The 19,451-nt window shown below is 45.1% G+C and overlaps 2 protein-coding genes across 10 annotated transcripts in view; one reads left to right on the top strand and one right to left on the bottom strand.

Moving 5' to 3' along the window:
* The window catches only part of emilin2a (elastin microfibril interfacer 2a), a 20,401-nt gene extending 10,470 nt beyond the window's left edge, over nt 1-9,931 (bottom strand). For both annotated transcript variants that reach the window (XM_023965198.2, XM_023965199.2), the window contains exons 1-4: nt 9,257-9,931; nt 8,713-8,838; nt 6,222-6,412; nt 4,193-6,136 (exon numbers count right to left, since the gene is read on the bottom strand). In XM_023965198.2, coding sequence (XP_023820966.1) covers nt 4,193-6,136; nt 6,222-6,412; nt 8,713-8,838; nt 9,257-9,396 — 2,401 coding nt within the window. In that variant the 5' untranslated portion in view covers nt 9,397-9,931. The remainder of the gene's footprint in view (nt 1-4,192; nt 6,137-6,221; nt 6,413-8,712; nt 8,839-9,256) is intronic.
* Nucleotides 401-19,451, top strand: part of LOC110016927 (uncharacterized) — a 48,131-nt gene continuing 29,080 nt past the window's right edge. For 5 of the 8 annotated variants that reach the window (XR_013650566.1, XR_013650568.1, XR_002292242.2 and 2 more), the window contains exons 1-3: nt 9,817-9,955; nt 10,057-10,279; nt 10,901-10,989. Coding sequence is in view for 1 of the 8 variants with exons in the window: in XM_078934498.1 (XP_078790624.1) it covers nt 2,691-2,878; nt 10,901-10,989 (277 nt within the window). In the remaining 7 variants the exon portion in view is untranslated. Of the gene's footprint in view, nt 2,879-9,816; nt 9,956-10,056; nt 10,280-10,900; nt 10,990-11,217; nt 15,579-19,451 lie in introns of those variants that run through there. The other 3 variants (XR_013650570.1, XM_078934498.1, XR_013650569.1) reach the window with 3 other exon arrangements.

Here is a 19,451-nt window from a genome sequence, read left to right on the forward strand (position 1 = left end):
AATTTTCCACAATATGGGATCTTCACAAAATTTTACACACCTGCCACCAGATCAAGTCTACACTGTACAACCACTTCCCAAGTTTCATTAACCTTTGACCTCGGGAACGTGACACGTTTTATCAGAATTTTATGAAATTTGTTATGAATCCTTGAAATTATATGACCATATTAGGACTGTGGGCGTGGCTAGCAATAAACCTAAGTTGCTGAGGAAATCCAAAAATTTACTCTTGCTGATTTGTCTAAAAATTACATAGATGTGTTCGGTACCCCGAGGTGACCAAAAAATAAAATGGTTGCCATGGAGATAAAACCAACAGAAAAGCCACCATTTTGAAAAAAGTGCTTGTGAGCCATACAACGCTGCTCGTGGCTTTAATTTCCTTTTCCATGATCACTGCGTTATTATTTCTATGCCGTGTCTCTGTTAATGCTTCAATGCTTGAATACTCTCTGTGCAGGAAGTGTGACAAACAAACAAAGTTGCCTCGTGGTAAAGATCCGGCTACAAAAGAGCAGAAACTCTTCCTGCATTTCTGCGTCTCCCAAACAAAAAGCACTTGGAGGATTTGAAGTCACTGATGCTGAGTCACCGTCAGACTCAGCAGCCACATCCTTCGTCAGAGACGGATCTGTCTGGGCGGAAACAAATGAAAACAGATGCTTTACACCGCGTCCCATCAGAGAGGAATCAGCCAGAGCCGAACACTACAGTTGTTCTGGGCAGAGCTCCTCGGCTGCAGCTGCTGCCGGGACGCCGCCGCCGCCAACATTTTGCAACTTCCCTCTCACAGCTCTATCCAGCCGTCACGTTGCGTTGAGGCAACGGCGTTCCAGTTTCGTCTTTCAGCTGGGTGTTACAACACCTCGTCTGTTCTCAGGCTCCTCGGGGTCTCCGTGTGACTGTGAGCAGAGAATGAACTCAGACAACAGCGACGCCGACTGCCAGCCACACCCACCAAGCCGGGAGGGTTTCTGTTTGGAGCGTTTTTTTTCCTACGCTGACAGAATTCAAGCTGAGCCACAAACCAACGTCCTTCTCTGTAGATGAACCAAGCAGAGAAACCTACCTGGAAAGAGCTTATAGTTCCCTTGTTTAATTCTGGAGCTGATAATTTAGCTGAAAAAAAAAAAAAGATGGGCCACAGCTGACCCAAACGCTCTGGCTTAAGTCCAAACGTTAAACCACTTTTGTGGGACTCTGAAAGTCTCGTCACCAGCGACGACTGTGGCGAAAATGTCAAAACCTCAAATGTCTTCAACCAAAACCAGACGTGAACCCAAACGACTAAAGAAATTGAGGTCAAATGCTGCCAATACTTTCACTAAACAAATTCAACATTTCTGCTATAAAGATCTGCATTAAAACGACACATTTTTACTTTACAAACCTTCCTTTTCTTTGTTATTCTGCTCAGCTCCATCCTTTAAATAACCCACGTTCTAAAAACAGCAGAATTCTATCAGCTCTGCACGAATTCACACATCATTGCTGCAGAAATGACATTTCATTAACACTAGACTATTACAGAGAATTATGTTTAGAAACATCTGAGCAAATTTGCTATTAGTTAACCTTCCCGATATCGCAGCTGTTAACGGTTGGAGCGGAGTTATGTATTAAACGAAAAGGTGAAACTTGGTGGCGTCATCTGTAGGTTTGACAGCTGCAGCCAAAGGAAACACTGGAATTGGACGGATTAAGACATAAATTAATTGTAAAGCTGGTTGTAATTACTGAAAATGTTTATTGAAAATCTTGAAAAGTACTTTGGCTTTTGAAGGCCGCCTCTGCTGTTGAAGTTACTTGTTTTTAACTTGAAAAATGACTTCAAAAGCCAGAAAAGTTCCAGTCATATCGAAACAACTGCGTCAAATTTAATAGTAAAGCTGCAAATAGATATTTTAATGGCAGCGTTTATCTTTGTTTTACATACATAGCAACCATTTTATTTGTTGGTCGTGTGGGGGTGACGAACAGGTCGGCCGTTTCTAAAAAAAAATCTGCAAAAGTAAATTTTTGGATTTCCTTAGCAACGGAGGTTTCTGTTAACCAGCACAGCCAGAAACCACATTCCAAATGTGTTCATGTTGGTTTGTTCAGCTTGAGCCAACAATTCCTGTACTACATTTTCAAAACATTCCAGTAAAAAATTGGGAAACGCCACATTTGTGATCTCACGCCGTTTAAAATCGACAAAATTTGAAACCAACCCTTTTTCCCCACGTAGCTTCCCAACGAATCTCAAGGACTTTGGAGGCAAATCCCCAGGAGGTCAAAGGTCCACGAAACTTAATCCCCCCCACATATTGTAAAAAATGTGAAAAATCAACAAATCGGACAGTTTGCCAAAGAAAAATGTCTGTCATGCCGTAAGTCCAGTGGCCATCCCATAATAGTTTCAAAACCTCCATTGGATATCCCAGATCCTCGGAGCCCCATAAGAGATTTTGCTGTGATGTCATCATTTTTTCGGGAGGGGTTGTTCACTTTGCCCAAAATTCCTATTTTACCGGGTTCTAGGGATGTGCTTGTTTTGGTGAGCTTTTCAGTAAGAGGTGGTGGTGGGGGGGGGGTCGTCTCAAAGGTTTAGTAACAAAGAAGAATCGTGGGTCATCGGGTCATTTCTGAAGCAAAAACTCGTGTTTTAATCAAATATTTCCATGCTTCCCTTCTGATTTACAGCCATGAAGGCGTTGGACCTTTTTCCGCTCAGTACGGTGGTGTTTGGTTGTGTAAGAAAGGGAGGACCGGCGATGGGGGCCTCTGGTGACATCACAGCTCGAGCTATGAAGCATCTGGTTCGGGGTGCGGAGCCCCACTTCTCTGCTGAGACCGCCTCCAGCGTAATGAGGAGCAGACTTCTCGTATCAGGGTGAGGTCAGCCCCCGGGAATCTCTGAGAGGCTGTCTGTGTGTGTGTGTGTGTGTGTGTGTAGGTGTTTGTGTGTACTTTGTGTGGTAACAAAAAAAAGAATTTCTCGGTGAAACAAAGAAGGCCTCGCAGCTTCATTACGATAGGGGGAACGGACGAACCAATGACACACCAACCATCTAAAAGTGGAGGGATTGTGTAAAAATGTCAACTCCTATTGACCCGATCTTTGTTTATAGCGGTTCTGGAGAACTCTCAGGGCGGCGTAGCTCTGAGTGAGGGCCTCCATGCATATTGAATGACACGGTGAAGGCCAGTACAGGGAGAAGCTGCTCGTGTCCTCCCACCATGGGAAATACCCCGAGACACTCACAGGATCTAATCCTTTCCTCCAATTAAGGCGAGGAAATGGAGGGCATTACATGACGGGTTATCTCCCGGAAAAGTTTCTGTTTACACAGATCCTAATCGCATTCCATGAACCCGTTTCAGTGGAAGCAGGCAAGGAAAACATTTTCATTTTTACTCAAACTTTTACGTCTCCAAAGGTCTAAGAACGTCCCTGTGACATCACGGAGATGCAGGTCATAAAGGTCATCCCGGCAGAGGGTGGAGCTTCTCTTCACGCCGGTCCCAGCCGAAGAGCACCACCACCGTCACAGTCCTCACCCCGCCAGGAGGTTGGACACGAATCTCAGCCTTTGTTTCTTAGAGGAGGCTTCACCCGAAGAGCTGTCACTATGGCAACAGCTCCTCGGGTGAGATTTCTACAAAACACAGCGGTGCACTTGACTGTTCAATGCAAAATACTGTTGTTGTCATGATTGGTTGGAATTCAAATGATCTCTATCTGGAAAGTGTAAAAAAACCAGCATCAGAAAATGTTTTTACTGTAGTTTGACTGTAAGATAAAACTGGACTGAGTGGCCCCTCCCCCTTGGCGTTCCAAACAGAAAGTACCCTCTTCCCATAGACTTTTCTGGAGACATAAACTGTTACTCATTCTATTGGTCAGCAGAACCATTCTTGTCCTGATACTTTTTTTTAAATTATGTTTTTGATCATCTTAATATTTTTCACATTCTTTTATTTAGTGCCAGGTATTCAAGCTATAAACTGGCCTCAAGAAAAGTAGGTGGAGCCTACTGGCCCTCATGTCCAACGTTGACTTTAGGTTGGAGGCAGAGGTAAACGTTTTTCTACGGATGGCGTCACACCGTGCTCGCTCCAGTTCTCCGTTATGGTTAATGAGTTTGACTTCCTGAAAAAGGTTAGAAATCTCCTGAAACCGTATCTGGTCAAAGCGTCCACTCACCTGGCTCTTTGGCGGCCACGTCCCTCAGGACGTCCTTGGGCATGTTGGACAGCTGCGCCTGGAGCTTGTGCAAAGCGTTCTGCAGGTAGGCGATGTTGGCGCCGTGACTCCCGCAGGTGGCATTCACCCTGTAGACACGGTGCTGGAGATCCACCACGTGCCTCCCCAGCCCTTCTTTCAGATTCCTGACGTTATCGGCGACCCCGTCCAGCTTCCCGCACATGTTTTCCAGCTCGGATACTCGTTGGTCCAGGGCCGACAAACCCTGTGCGTTCAGCCTGCTGTGCATCAGCTGGGATGACATCTCCAGCCTCAAAGTGTCCAGTTTGTTCCTCAGCTCGGTCACCTGGGGGCTGCTGGTGTCAGCTGGACCCCACAGGGTTTGCGTTCGTCCGCCAGGACCCCTCGGCGCTTCATGGCAGCATGTTGAGTTGATCCTGTGAATGTCCCGGTCATAATTCGCCTGCGAGTCGCCCAATCTCTTCACAGTGCCGGCCAGGCTGAGCATGTTATTCTGGAGGTTTATCTGCCCCTTCTGGAAATCCTCCATCATCTTCATGTGCCTCGCGGTTCCTACTGCCCCCCTCCCAACAAACTCCTCCAGCTGCTTGAGCTTGTCCGTGTTTGAACGTACGTTTGTGCTCAGAACATCCAGCTCATTTCTGTGCCGTCTCAGGTCCTCCGAAACGTTGCCTTCAGGTTCAGGTGAGAGCACAGATCCCCCCTCCCTCACTTTGACTCCTGAACATCCAGCAGAGCATACATCCCTAAAGGCATTAACCTTTTCTCCCAGACCATCAATAAGGGCCTTGTTTTTGCTGACTTCTGTCTCCAGGGCAGTTACGGAGTCCTTAATCGTCCCTGGGAAGGAGTTCTTGTCCACGTCTTCCACCGTGGTGAAGGACCTGTCCTCCAAGTTCTTCAGTCTTTCATTCAGAAGCTGTCGAAGCTCTGAAACTTCGTCTGAAATCGTTTTGGTTAGCTTGTCTTCTATGTAGAAGCAGTGGGTCTCTGCGTTTTGTTCTGTGACGTTGATGCGCGCCTCCAGCTCCTCCACCAGGAGGCCGAAGTCGTGAACTTCCTGCAGCCTGGACAGGTGACCCAGTTCATTGTCGACGCGGACGTTTAGGATTCGGTGTGCCTCTGCGATGCGGTCGATCTCACGCCACAAGTCTTTGTGGTCACCGCGGCCCTCCCCCTCCTCTTGGGGCGGGTCGGCGAGCCTCTGCGTTTGGACGGGTCCGTCGGCAGCAGCCATGTGCAGACGCAGCGCTCTGATGTCTTTTCTCAGATCAGCCTCGGTGGTTTCCACCAGCTTGGTCAGCCTGGCAGAGACTTGGTCCCGGCCTTCATTGCAGGTCTTCTGGACGATTTGGATCTTGTCGTTGCATGAGCCTTGCAGTTTGGCCACCTCCTCCTTCATAGTTTGGCTCAGCTCCGCCTTCAGCTTCTCAAGTTTTCCATCAACGTAGGTTTGGATGACATCAAACTCTGGTATGACTGGAGTCTGGGACTGAGACGCGTCCATGAGGACGCGGATCTGCCCTTCGTGACTTGTTGTGATTCCTCTCAGGTCTTCTAAGGCATCCTCCTTACTTTTCAGTGAATTATTCATGTCATCCAAACGAGCTACTATTTTTTCCAGGACCCTCTCCTCGGTATTACCCCCTCTCGCAGTTTGATGCCCGTCAAGCACAGCTGGGGTCTCCTCTGCGCCGGCGGCGTTGGCGCTCTGCGGGGGTCTCATGTCGTTCAGAAGCTTCGCCAGCATTTTCCTGGTATCGTCCTGCAGGTCAGAGCGAAGGCTGGCGGTCAACCCCGTCAAGGTGGACTGGAGATCCAAGACCGTCTGAGACAGACGCTGAACTTCCCCCTCCAGGAAACGGGTCTTGTCTGTGGCTCCATGCTGCACCTCGTGGTGAGCGGTTTCCCTCCGCTCGGCCCCTGGAATCAACCGATTTCATTTAAGCAAAAAACCATAGAAATGAGTCTTTCAGCTGGAATTAGGCAGAGCTAAGAGGGTTCTTACGTTGTGTGTGTCTGGTTGAGTATCCAGGATTTGGTGGTCGGTAGGACTGCGCTCCCTGCGCCGTTCTGCGGTCTTGTGTCGGCTTTGCATCCTTGCAGTCCGGACCTGTGTGGCCGGGACAGCACCTCCACTCTAACTCTGTGATCGCCTTGTAGCCGATCTTGTATGTGGGTCGAAAGCGGGTTGTGTATCTGCAACAGACAAAACCCTTTTAGATTTGAATCCTTAACATTTACAAAATCCTCCTTCTAAAAAAAAAAACAACTAATCCAACTCTGCAACAGTTTGTGTTTTCTTTGGTTGGTCTTGTCTTGTGTTTCCATCCTTTCCCAGTTCTCCTGCCTAAAACAGTTTTTCCAGTAAAACAATGCATGATGTCACTTCCCTGAAGGCAGAGGTCGGCTCATGCGGAACATCTGGAAAGCTGATGCCTTAACATGTGGTTGAGAGACAGGTGTAGTTAACGCAGAAAAAAGCAAACTGAAAGTTCTGAGTTGTCAAACTTGATTTAAACTAAAGAGTTTGGCCTTCCTCACAGGTGTGAGTCTGTGTTTGCACACCCAGCATCTCTTGTTCTGAACAGAAACTTTACAGTTTCCTGGAGGACATTTTACAACAACATCGTTTGTAGACAGTTGTGACACCAACAAACCAGCTCACGCTGGTTTGTTGGTGTCACAACTGTCTACAAACGATAATCATGAAGCAAGATGTCTTCAGGTGGTAAAAGAGATTCTAAATTAGAATTTACTGGTGCACATTCTTCTTTTTTACTGTCACTTCCTTCAATGATTTCATGGTCAAAAGGCTCAGAATGAAGGCTCCATCAAACCTAATAATCATTCTATTGATCTTCTGAAGCTGCTAAGTCCTTCCAGGTGGTGCTAGAATCCACCACTGGGTTCCCGTTGGATAGCTCCCCAGTCCATCACAGTCCCTAATGTAGACATGTCTCTCCAAATAAAGGACTTGGATGGAGATGAAACCAAAGAATGATGTCAGTTCTCATGCCTCAGTCACGTGCACCTGGACAGGGGTTGACCCGTTCAGGTGCTGCGGGTTTTTGGGTTGTTCGGCCTGAGGAGCGGCTGATCTTCAGGGGAGCACAGGAGTGTCTCACATTTCCCTTGAGGTTTGTACGGCCACCTCAAAAGTTGTCATGAAAATGGAACGTACCGTTGTCGTGCGTGTGGATCATGAAGTACCACGCACTTCCACGGCGTCCTAACGCCACGCTCTACTAACCGAGCACAAATGCTGCATGCACAAGGTGCGCACGTGATACATAAGTGCCCGTAGGACGCCTGTAGGACATCCACACAAACTACACTCTGATTGTCTTATCTCATTTCTAGCAGTCAGTCTGCAGCGAGGAATGCGCACGTGTCACGTGAACAGCACTAACAGTATGACACGCCTACATCTCGCCTACTTCATCCTACTCACCCTTGGGTGTTGTTTAAGTGTTCACTACGATCTGCGGACATGTGTCAAATTCAGCAATGATTGACTGTGTTACACAGTAAGGACACTTTCAACACTTTGCAGCACACGGATACTTTGTGACCTCAACACTGTCATTGCTATAGTAGGTTATATTATGCATTGCATTGAAATGTACTGTTTATATAAACTTTCCGTGGGCAAGACCCAAGTCCCCAGCCCGGACACAGGGTCGTGTCAGGAGGGGCATATGCCGTAAAAACCAGCTGTGAACCCGTGAAAGCTAATTCTCTATGGCAGCTCCTGAAGGGACATGCAGACAGGTGAACATCTTTTATTATTTTTTTTTAATACTTACTGTTCTTACGCCCACTTTAGGCCTTGTACTCTGATGGACAGTCGTACAATACATTTCACTACGTATTGTACTATGAACGCATATAGATGTGATGAATACTATTTGAATTTCAGTGGGACAAAACGGTTTTGAATATTGTAAAAGTTTCAAAAAGATTTTGATAACGTTTCTATAATTTGTATAATCATGAATTTAAAAAATGAGTTGATTGAATTGCTGCAAAAATCGTAAATATTGTAGATACATCAAATACCTTAGGTGTTTTTTGCAGATGAACTACTAACCTGTACAGTAAGTTTCACAAAAACTCTGATAATCAGTGAAAGTGAACACTTGATGGAAGGATTGATTGATTCTCGCCGCTCTTATCAGGAGATGATGAACTGTAGGTTAATCACTGACCAGTTCAATGCATTCCTCACATAACTGGGAGAAAAAAAAATAGATTTTTCTGTCTAGTTCCAGTTTGTAATAGTGCAGGTAGTCCCACACATGTTGTGTTGTTTGGGTTTTACTGCTATAAACATTGTGTAACTGAAGTGCGTGAGTTCTGGTTCTGCTTTATTGCTGCACGTTTGTCCGTTTTGCCAACTTTAACCCACTGACAATGTGTGTGCCCACTCCCAACACATTTTGGATCAACTGCATCTAATAAAGAGCCCCCCCCATGCACGCTACCCGGATGCTCACGTCACTTGTTGCTGGCAGTGGGGCTGGTAGGGCGGGCAGGGGGCCAGCACGGGCTCTTGCAGGCGCTCGGCACTCCCCTGCACGACGCAGCTCACGTTCCTCTGCACCACATATGCGCACCAGTTCCTGAAGGGGGGGGGGCACACATCAACAAGAAGAATACTGAGGCTGCTTGAGCCCCACACCGCGCTGCCACCGGAAACAGCTGGAGAAAGGTATCATAATGAGTTCCACGTGCGCAGAGGCCGCCTCCTTTCTCCACATTCTTCCAGGCGGCTCCTGAAAACTCTCATCACAAACAGGCCGGGCACTTTCTGAATCTTATCAGCCCCACCAGCACTTGAAAACCCCGGGACCAATATGGCCTGACAGGCGTCTGCAGAGTCTCCTCGACTCTTCGCAGACCCGGGAGGGGGGTCACTGTGGGCGAAGTTTGGAACGCTTTTGTTGGCGGCTGCGCCACAAAAGCGCGCAGGGGAAAAAATCCCCCCGTAGTCCAGAAAACAGCCTTAAAAGATTCAGTCCCCCCACCCCGCAAACGTACCTATTCCTGTGTCTGTGGAGGGGCCCGCTGTGCGCGGAACCCGGAGTGGAGGAGGAGGACAGCGCGTGAGCCAGCTGGAGGTTCAGGAGGAGCGTGAAAAGCGTCCCGCAGTCGCTCATCCTTGCGCCCAGGCGCCTCATCCCGAACCAACGCCGCGACGCGCGCTTTTCTAGGGCAGAAACGGAGAAAGTTCCGGCTGGTTCGCTACGTCCGGACGCCAGGAGCGCATCGCCTCCGTGACTGACCCAACTCCACCACAAGTCAACTTTGGGGAAGTCCGCTTTCCCTGCAACTCCCTTGGAGTGACGTCCGGGGCCCACACCCTCCTCCCGAACTGCTGCTCCCACTTTTTACAGCGTTTCTTAGAAAAACGGAGGTTTTAAAGGGATTTCAAACACGTGGGGATTAATTTATTTACATATCCAGTCATTCATCAACCAATAAGTCACCCCCCACCGATGAAAAGCGGCCTAATCTCCTCTGAATGAGTCTTGTGCATGCAGGGGGGCAGCAGCGCCTCATTTGCATGCAGGCTGCCCCGCTGCCAGGCCTGTTCAGGGAAAACACAGCAAACCCTCAACGTTTCTGCTCAACTGAGCAATTTGCTGATTTCTTAACTGCAAGAATTGAAACCCCAGTGGAGCTTGAGCTCTGCAGCTCTTCAGGCAGACATTCAGAGGAGCTCCTGCACAAACACAGGTGAGGCAGGGATGTGAAATGATTTCAGTGAGATGACCTGAAGCGGTTTGCCTGTTTCTTCAGAGCAGAGATTATTGAGATGTCTCATCATGATCTGACAGATCCATCAGGCGGCGACTGCAGGAGAGATAAATGAAGAGCACGGAGGATTCAGAGGGATGCCGGAGAGCTGCGCGAAGGCACGAAATCCATTCTCACCCAGGAAACCTTTTACAGCAGATAAAGCTTTGACCTGCTGTCAGATCAGGCTCTAAGAATAACGCTGTGCTGTTTCATCAGTCAGCAGCAACTCTGTCAAGGAGCTGACGCCGACTGGCTTGGCAGGTACAGTTAATACCTCAGTAATGCTGTCCACACCATCAGCTCTTCCCATCGTCTTTAGAGCCTTCCCGGTGGTCTTTTATCTACGATCATGCCGTTTTTAGCCAAAATTTTAGAAAACCTGTCGTCGTTAAGACATAGTTTCTGCAGAGCGGTGGGACTTCATTAAAATTTTAGCTGGGAATAACCCCTAGCTGTTGCTGAGAGCGCCGAGAGCAAAAAAAACCAAAATGCCAGGAATATCGGAGCTCTCCATCCGTCCAGTTCTGATCCAGATTCCAACTCGGACCCGGAAAACAAAGACGTTCATGGATCTGTTTGCAAGTGGAGGCATCAGAAAGGGGCGGAGCATGAAGACTGTGGCCCCACACAATATATTTTCTACGTCACACCTACGATCTTTTTTTAAATGGTATTTTTTCATCTGCTCCTGTGCAATTTATAGAAAAAAAAACTAAAATCCACAAAAATGAGTGGGTCCTCACATTGTGACATCACAAAGTAACAGACACGCCCACTTTTTAGCGGTGGTCTGCTGAACGCTGTCATTTGCTGTCCACAATATGCACATCTAGCTTTGCAAAAGTTCTGATGTTGCTTGTTTTCTTCTTGGGTGAAACGCAGCTACGCTGCCGAGGCAGACGTCATGAAACGGGCGGTACCCCCAAAGAGCGAAAGGCGGAGCCTCAGAGATCGAGTCGTCTTACTTCCTGGTAGGAAAATGAGCTTCAAAATAACTAATATTTCATTTATACAACAGTTGTTTAGTGTACCAAAGATTATATATTATGGATATAGTTGACCCTGAAAGGCTTGAGAAAAGCAGGATATAGACCCTTTAAGCTTAATTGTCTTAATATATGTGCTCTATCATTCCACAAGAACATGTTAAAAATCATCAACGTTTTCGAATATTTTCCTCTTCTATCTATTATCTACAGACTTTTAATTTGAAACTCAAAAGTCACCAGTTGATGACAGAGAGGCTCTCTAGCTGTTCAAGTGTCCAGAAGAGGGCAGCACAGCAGCAGAGTAGGAGGATGAGGCTGTAGTCATGGTAATTGTCTTCCACAGTCCTGGAGGAAGATTTGGACATTTCAGCTCTGAGGTTGGACAGCGGTGGCTTTTCAGCTCCAACTCAACCAGGGATTTTGTCAGTTTCTCATTGCTGGAATTCTCCAGCTCATCGATGATCATGAAGAGGGTTTTTTTTTTTGATCCATTCAGTTAAATTACCACTTGCTGTATTTTATTTCTGGTTTTTTTTTGTATCTGGTCCCAATTAACATTTACAGCCTCCTGTCAAAAGTGCTAATTTATTTTCTCACGGCCCCATTAGTGAGTTCCTCCTTTATTTCCACGATGACAGTGTCAGGCGCTGGTGCGTTCGGCTCCAGTTAAAAATAGTTGTTAACTTCATGTAAGCTCTGACATTCACGGGGAGCAGGAAGCTCGATGAGTCATGACTGGGAGAAAATACCAGCCCGTGTATTTCATTAAGGAGGAAAGCTTTTACCCATAAATCCAAGGAACGTTTCTGCACCTCGCCTCCTCTAACCGATTTCCTGTTTTCCACCTTTTTCAGGATTTGATAGACTGATTGGAAATGAAGCTGGGGGTTTTTTTTAGGGCCTGGGGAGGATCCCTCACAGAGTAGAAACAGAAGCAGCTTCTTCTGGTTTCCTTTCGGCTCAGCTCTGTCACGATGAAGATGCAACTTTGATCTTTGCCCACGAAGGGTGGAGTACCTTGAGTGGGGCAGATAGCAAAGATTACCACATTTTCAGAGTATAAGTCACAGTTTTTGTTTTGCAGAGTTTGCCCAGATGAGCGACTAATATGTGATTGAAAGAAAAACTAATATTGCTTTGCTGAAAGTGGCTTTTATTAAACCGCAGCCCCTGCAGGAGAAGGTAAAGATCACCGTTAAAAAAAAGAGGATATCATGAACCCAGACACGGAATTATGTTTACCTGTGCTTTTGTAGAGCTCTTCAAGTGCGACTTTGGGGTTTTCTTTTCTTTCGTATGCATTTTCTGGTTTCTGCGACTTATAGTCTGATGCAGCATAGACTGTAGTACGATTTATACTCAATGTGACTTATGCTTTAGAGTGATGCACAGATGTTTTTTTCGCATACTCCAGTGTGACTGGAGTACAAGTAGAAGGGGTAGAGTGAGGGGGGTGTAGCAGCCGCTCAACCAGTGGGGGCAGTTTAAAAGGGGGGTGCCTGCTGTCCAGTCAGCGCTGCTTGCAGCTTTAATCAACAGTTTGTAGAGCAACTTCTGAAACGCATCGAGATTGCGTTTATTTGTCATATAAACACTGGGGACATTTTGTCCAAAGACATATTTCCAAGCATCAAGGCCACAAAAACACAGCCTGTCCAACAGTGAGAAGAATTTTCTGAGCTGCCTTCCTGCAGCACACAGTGACACATCTGCTGTCTGACTTTTGCACAACAGCTTGTGAGAAATGTGTTTCAAAACTTGGAATTGCATCTGTAAAGGTGAAAGAGCGGAGCCCGTGTGTCAGCATGTCCGTCTACGGTTGTGAGGGGCATCCCGGCCGCCTGACTGACACGTCGGGAAGGACGGCCGTGCTGCAGCTCTGCAGGTGGAGAGGTTATCTGCTTGTTGGGAAATTGGATGTTAAGTCGCAGGCCTCAACAATCTGCCAGGGTCCTGGGGTTAGACGGTTGACCTCAAGTTGTGTATCTGTCACAGTGTGAGGAACAAACAAACACCAAGAGATGCAACACTCATGAGACTAAAATGTGCGGTTAATGCAGTTTAGAGAATTAAAGTGATTAACCAGCAAAAAAGGGAAATGATGACTTTTATTTTGTAGAGTTTGTGTTTAGGATTAGTGTTTAACCTGAAATCAATTCTGCAAGATTTCTCCATATTTTAAATTATTTTTGATATCACAGATTTAAAGCACATTATTTGTCTATTGTTTATTGTTCAACTCAACTTACAAGATATTTCAAAATAAAACAAGTCAGGCAGAGGAAAATGATGTTATATCAGCACATCAACACAAGATGCTTACAACAACTAATAATAATAATGATGAAATAATTCCATTCTATTCAATTTTATTTCTATAGCCCAAAATCACAACAACAGTCGTCTCAATGGGCTTTGTAAAGGTAATTGTAAAGTAAAAAGAATCCATAGAATTCAATAGGAACTGAATTATCATAGGAAAGTAATAAAAAAAACTTTGAGACCAAAAGAAGAAAGTCTTTGGTGATTCATACCGGTAAAAATGTAAGTTTTAGCTGCTCTTATGGGTCGGAACGCGCTGTCTGCTGGTGAGAAAAGGGTCAAACCTGTGCGGGTCACAGAGGTGACCCTTACCAAATATGTAAGGTAGGTCATAGACCGCTCAGAGAATCTGAATCTTTCTGCAGGTGACAGGTTGTAGTGAACACGTATACAACATGTAAGGGTGAGTGGGGGGGACGTAGATGAGACACAGGCAGATTTTTCATCATATTCATCCCACAAACCATGCAGACTGAACCAGCAGCCACTTAGTGCAGTTCACGTGATACGTGCGCGCTCCTAGCTGCAGCCGGATTGTCCGAAATGAGGAAATTCGACAATCAGAGTGTAGTTTGTGCGCCTTCGGGCATCTACATACCACATGCACACCCCGTGTGTGCAGCGTTTACATGCAGACACACCTGCACTCCTTTGACGATGTCCTCTCTACAACTTGGACAACCCAAAAAGCCGCTGAACGGGTGCAGATCGACCCTCCTTGTTTGGGTGCATGTGACTACGGCTTGAGTGGCTCTGAAACAGAGCTGGAGTTCCGAGCTTTACACCGTGGTCACGTCTTTATTTGTGTTATGTCATTTCTGCTGTGGGGGGCGTACAGAGTGTTGGACTGATGGTTCAAATCCAGCTCATACCTGTCAGGACCTGAAATGAACTCAACAGCATTTTCACGCCGGGTCCAGAGGGATGACGCAAAGACTGATGGAAACATACGTGAGGTAGTCGTTCATTCGTGGCCGTGGCGTGATGTGGAAAAACAGAAACCAGTACCGGGACTTTTGGGAAAACGGGTTTCTGCCGTTTGCAAAAAGTGCATCCATAGCCCAACGGCCCCCGTCTGCCCATAAAGAGGGGTGTGTGCACACAGGCAGGCACTGCAGATTAGGGGAGGTGATTTATGGGTTGTAAAATGTTAATATAGCTATAAGCCAGGCTCATGAATTGTTAATTGACATACTCGTCACCTAAAATGTTAATGAGGTGAGATTAGGTCGGGAGAGAGGTCTCTGTCAGAGACTCCAGACCGGATTCAACAGATGAGCTGAATCCACGAGACTCCCAGCAGCTATATTAAGGACCGCCGAGGGCAGCTGAAATGAGATGCGCCTATTTGGCCGGCGTGTAATTAAATTAATGAATGGCAATTTGCGAATTAACTGCCGGGCTATTGAAAGGAAATGATAAATTCCATATATTTTTACTCTCACCGAGCTTTATCAGCGATGTCTTGATCAAAGTCAGACGTCGAAACATCTAGCTGGCAGAAATTAGTGGTGAAATTCTTGATAAAAAATGTTGATTTCCAGCCCAAAAAGAGTTTAAATGAATGGTGTTGTGGTGTTGTGTTTGGGTTTGTCCAGCCAGCCTGTGTGCTGCTGTTGATCATGGCGATCAAGAAATGGGGTGACACCTCATTTATCCTTGCTAATAACAAAGATGCTGTGATTTTGCTGATGAGACTTAGTGAAAATGATATAAACATAATAATTAGTGGCTGGGAGAGCGCCACATGCAAATTAGCCACCACCTAATGACTCACACCTGTGTTTGATGAGTGTAATTGCCCGCCATGAGAAACCCCGGAAGATCTGATCATCTTTCCTGTGAAATTCTCCACCTAAACAGTTGGCATTTTTCATAATGACCTCAGAGCAAACTTCCAGGTTGAATTACCTTTCAAAACTAAAGTAAAACTAGAGTGGACTGGGTGCAGTTCACTATGAAGCCACTAGGGCCACAAGTAAATCAGTCCCAATACATTCAACTTGACAACTAAATCTGTTTTGATCAAATCTCTGTTATTAGATTTTAGGCATTTTAAACCTTAAACTTCACTTTTTTTTTAAATGTGACCTTAAACATCATTTTTAAAGAACAGATGGAAGTCTAATGACACCAACAGACCAGCATTACACTTGTAAAAGTACACTCATTTATTGAATCTATTGATTGCTTTGTCTTTATTATTATTATTATTATTATTATTATTAATTGTACAATAAATGTACGTAAGTAGACATGAGGCACACCTTGGGAGAGGGATGACATAGGGAGTGCCATCAACAGAGAGGAAATGATGTCACCAAAGCCTTTGTCAGCTGATGTCAATCATCTCCCAGAAGCCAATAGGCTTAAAGCTCCACCCCCGCATAAATCAGGGTCAACACCATTGACTGTATCTGATAACTGGACAGAGCGAGCGGGACGTCATCCACGGAAATTAGTTTACTTCCAGCTCCAACCAAATGAGGTCATTTCAGTCGCCATTGTTCGTGTGTTTATGTGTGATGTGGACGCCGCCATATTGGAGCCAGATGTTGCTAGCCAGATGCTAGCAGTGGTTTAGTTTGGAATGCCACACCCCTACCACATGATGTCAATCAGACATTTTGATTGACATCACATTGGACGTAGGGGGAAAGCAGGCTCCACCCACCTTTATTGAGGCATCTGATTGGTCAGTTTACAATCTTATTACTTGAACTACAGGGAAAAAAACCATGAAAAAAGAAGAATATTATCAAGAAAATGTAAAAAAAAGAAAAAAGGGTATCAGATCCAGAACGGTTGTTCTGACCAATAGAATGACTGCGTTTCTTTCTCTATAGATGTCCATGGCATTGTAGGTTCTTGGAGCCACTTCCTGTTTGGAACGCCAGAGGGGAGGAGTCACTCAGTCCACTTCTTGTACAGTCAATGGTCAACTATGAAAACAAAACGTCAACAACAGCAGCTACAAAGAAACTTTTCAATCTAGGTTTTTAGTATTTTTTAATTCAAATTTTCTGGATTTTTAAAAATGTGTAATACATTTTAAAACTATTTTAACTATTTTTTTCTAGTTTACAATGTCTACTTTCACATGTTTTTTCCATGTTTTTTTTTTATCTGGGTTTTTGTTCACTTCATTTGATCCTGTATCAAAGTTCCACTTTTGTTCAGCTTAAAACAACATTTTTGTGAAATCTGTGTTTCGTAAGGAAACAAAAAGTGGTTTCAAAACAAAAGCATGAAAAATCAAACAACATTTAATCAAACGGAGACAAATCCACTCACAATTATTGATGCTTGAATCCAAACTCAACCCCCTTATGGCCTCGACTGTGACAAGTGAAAGCAGGAGGTGTGTGTTCAGAGAAAAGTTCCAGTCACTTCTGTCACTTGACATTCAGGCAGAGCAGAATCCACTCAGAGGAACAGGATTATCCGGCTGCTTTGTGCTGCCGTCTCAGCTAAGCAGCTCAGCTGAGCTCCCTCAGCGTCAGGCTGATGGTCGGCGGCTGCTCGTCAACAGGAGTCTGTCCGCTTCCTGCCCTGAGCGTGAGATGCGCTCCGGCACGCCTCACTGACATGTCACGGCGGACGGATGATGTCAGCGAGTGCTGAAAGTTCTCCCCTCATCATACCTGTTACCTGTGAGGCCTCCGCCACACAAAGCTCCGAGAGGGAAATGACAGAAGATGTTAACGTGTTTCAGCAAAACAACACAAAGGAAGTATTTGTAGATCTTTGGGGTGACGGTGGGAGCGCTTTTCATCTTTCACTGTACATCCATCCTTTTGTGTTAACGTCAAGTTTTCCAACATTTTTCTGATTAGAAATAAACCAGAACAGTTTATTCCTCCTCTTTTTGTCACCGAAAGGTTGAATTTGCAGCTGAAAACATTCATCCATGCAGGGAATATTAGTATTTTTTGTCTGGTATTCCAAATAAAAATAAGTAGAATATTACTTGTGAAGCTGTTGCCACATGCATGCAAAGAATCCGACAGCAGCTGATGAATCAACTTTTGTGGGGTCTTTTAAAAAAAAATGAGGTTCAATTAACACATGTAGTTTGAAATGTTTGTTACAATTTGATAAATCTTTGGAACTTTTTTTTAATTCATAGATATTTTTCACATAGTTTTGACTTTGTCTTTGCTTTGTTTGTTCCTTTACACATTTTTATTTTGAGTCTACATGTTCAATCCTTTGCTATAAAACAAAAAAAAAAAACAGTTTGATCTCAGTTTAAAGTAACTAGGATGGGATTACATTTACTACTCAGAATTAGAGTTTTTGAAGAATTTGTGTGTAGCATAAAAAATATAACAATAGCAAAAGAAGCTGGGGTTGTTACAAAAAGATGGATAGCAAACCAAAAAACTGTTTTAAAGGTGAATTATTGGAGCAAACTGTAAAGTTTAGTGGAAATCTTGACCTTTCAATTGAAGTTCTTCATTTATTTAGTTAAGTTTTTAGCTGTTCTAAGCAAATAGGCATGTAAAGTGCATTTCTGCTGATTTATTTTGAAAGAAACTTTCTAATTAGACACATGGATCCTCCTTGAACTGTCACAGAAAGAAAAGCCGTAAGGACATTTGCCTTGTCGGAGTTTGACTTCATCCTTTCACGAGCGGCCTCATTCAGAGAGAAGTTCAGTTTCTGCTTTCTCTTCTCAAGTATTTTTTAATTTTCCTCCTCATTGAAGCCTCTCTTTTATTGCACACTAGCGTTGATTCTTTGTCCGACAGTCGCACACCTACGTTTCAGCGTGAAGTAGTCAAGGTCTGGATCGGATGATGTAAGCCGGCTTTGCTTTTTTTTTTTCCTTTTGTCGCTTTGAGTGAAGAAGGACCCTGAGCTGCAGCTCCAACGCCACGCCGTTCTTTTCAAACCATCTGACTCACGCTCAGAAGTTTCTGCTCAAACTTCAGCGCTCAACTCGACAGTTCAGGCAGACGGAGGGAAAAGTGCTCGTCGTTTACAGCGTGACGTCATGATTCCATGACGTCACGCTGCAGGGTGACTCAGTCCCTGCAGGGCGTGCTCGATTGCCGATCTCCATGAAACCGGAAACGCTTCATTTCCACGCGACTCCTTCATTTCGTTTCCTGAGGGTCAGCATACACTCACACAAACGCCGTCCCCCCAGGAATCCGGGGGTCTTCAGCAGATGCTGATGAGCAGTGGCCTCTAAATCCATACTGGAGTGAACGCCCATTGATTTCCCTCAGTGTTGAATCTGTTTCTGAGAATCTCCGAACACATAGAGACAGAATGAGTAGAAGAGCAGAAGGAATGTGAAGTTTTTGTTCAGCTCTGTCTTCACGTAGAAGCTATAGGGCGCTACGCCGCGGATCCACGCTGATGCTGCGGCCTTCACAGCTGTTTGTGGGAGAAATGCACGCGAATATCTTTCCTCAGGGGACAGATGGATCGTCACGCAAACATGTATTGCAGGAAAAACAACTATTTTTATGGGTTTCTCTCATATGTTAAAACTGTTCTGGTTCCTATCAAAAAGGACAGTGACCATGTTTTTCGTAAGGGATGATGCCCAACGGCACAAAGCTGCCGTCCTCCGTGTCAGATTCCCTCAGAATTAATCGGTCAAATTCTGCTTCTGCTATCAGACACGGTTGTGTTTTCCACATACCTGACATGAAGACGTCCATCGAAACATGTCAGGCATGTGGAAAACACAACCCTGTCTGATAATAGAAGACCCTAAGAAGTCAGTTATCCATACAGACACTATCATTGAACTACTTCAAAGAGCATGTGTTATTTTCTCCCATGTTACCAGGTTAAAGTCCTCAACAACTGAGGCAGTGACGGCTTTTTTACAGTCCCACTCCCATCATCTTTTGATCTCTTCTCACAGAGGTCTTTTAATCATAATTATGCTGTTTTTAGTCCAAATCAAAAAATCTGTGTCACTTTCTAGGACATAGTTTCTGCAGAGCGGCAGGAGTTCATTCACGTAAAAAGGTTTAAAACAGACAAAAAGCTCAAAAACGAGGTTTCTGGACCCCACACGAACAAAAATGTACATTTAAAAAGAAGACACTTCACACTTTTCTTCAAATAGACAATAAATAAAGATTTAGACATACAAA

The sequence above is a fragment of the Oryzias latipes genome, chromosome 17 (assembly GCF_053564925.1).
Source record: "Oryzias latipes strain Hd-rR chromosome 17, Olatipes_Hd-rR_3.1".
In the NCBI taxonomy this organism is placed as follows: Eukaryota; Metazoa; Chordata; class Actinopteri; order Beloniformes; family Adrianichthyidae; genus Oryzias; species Oryzias latipes.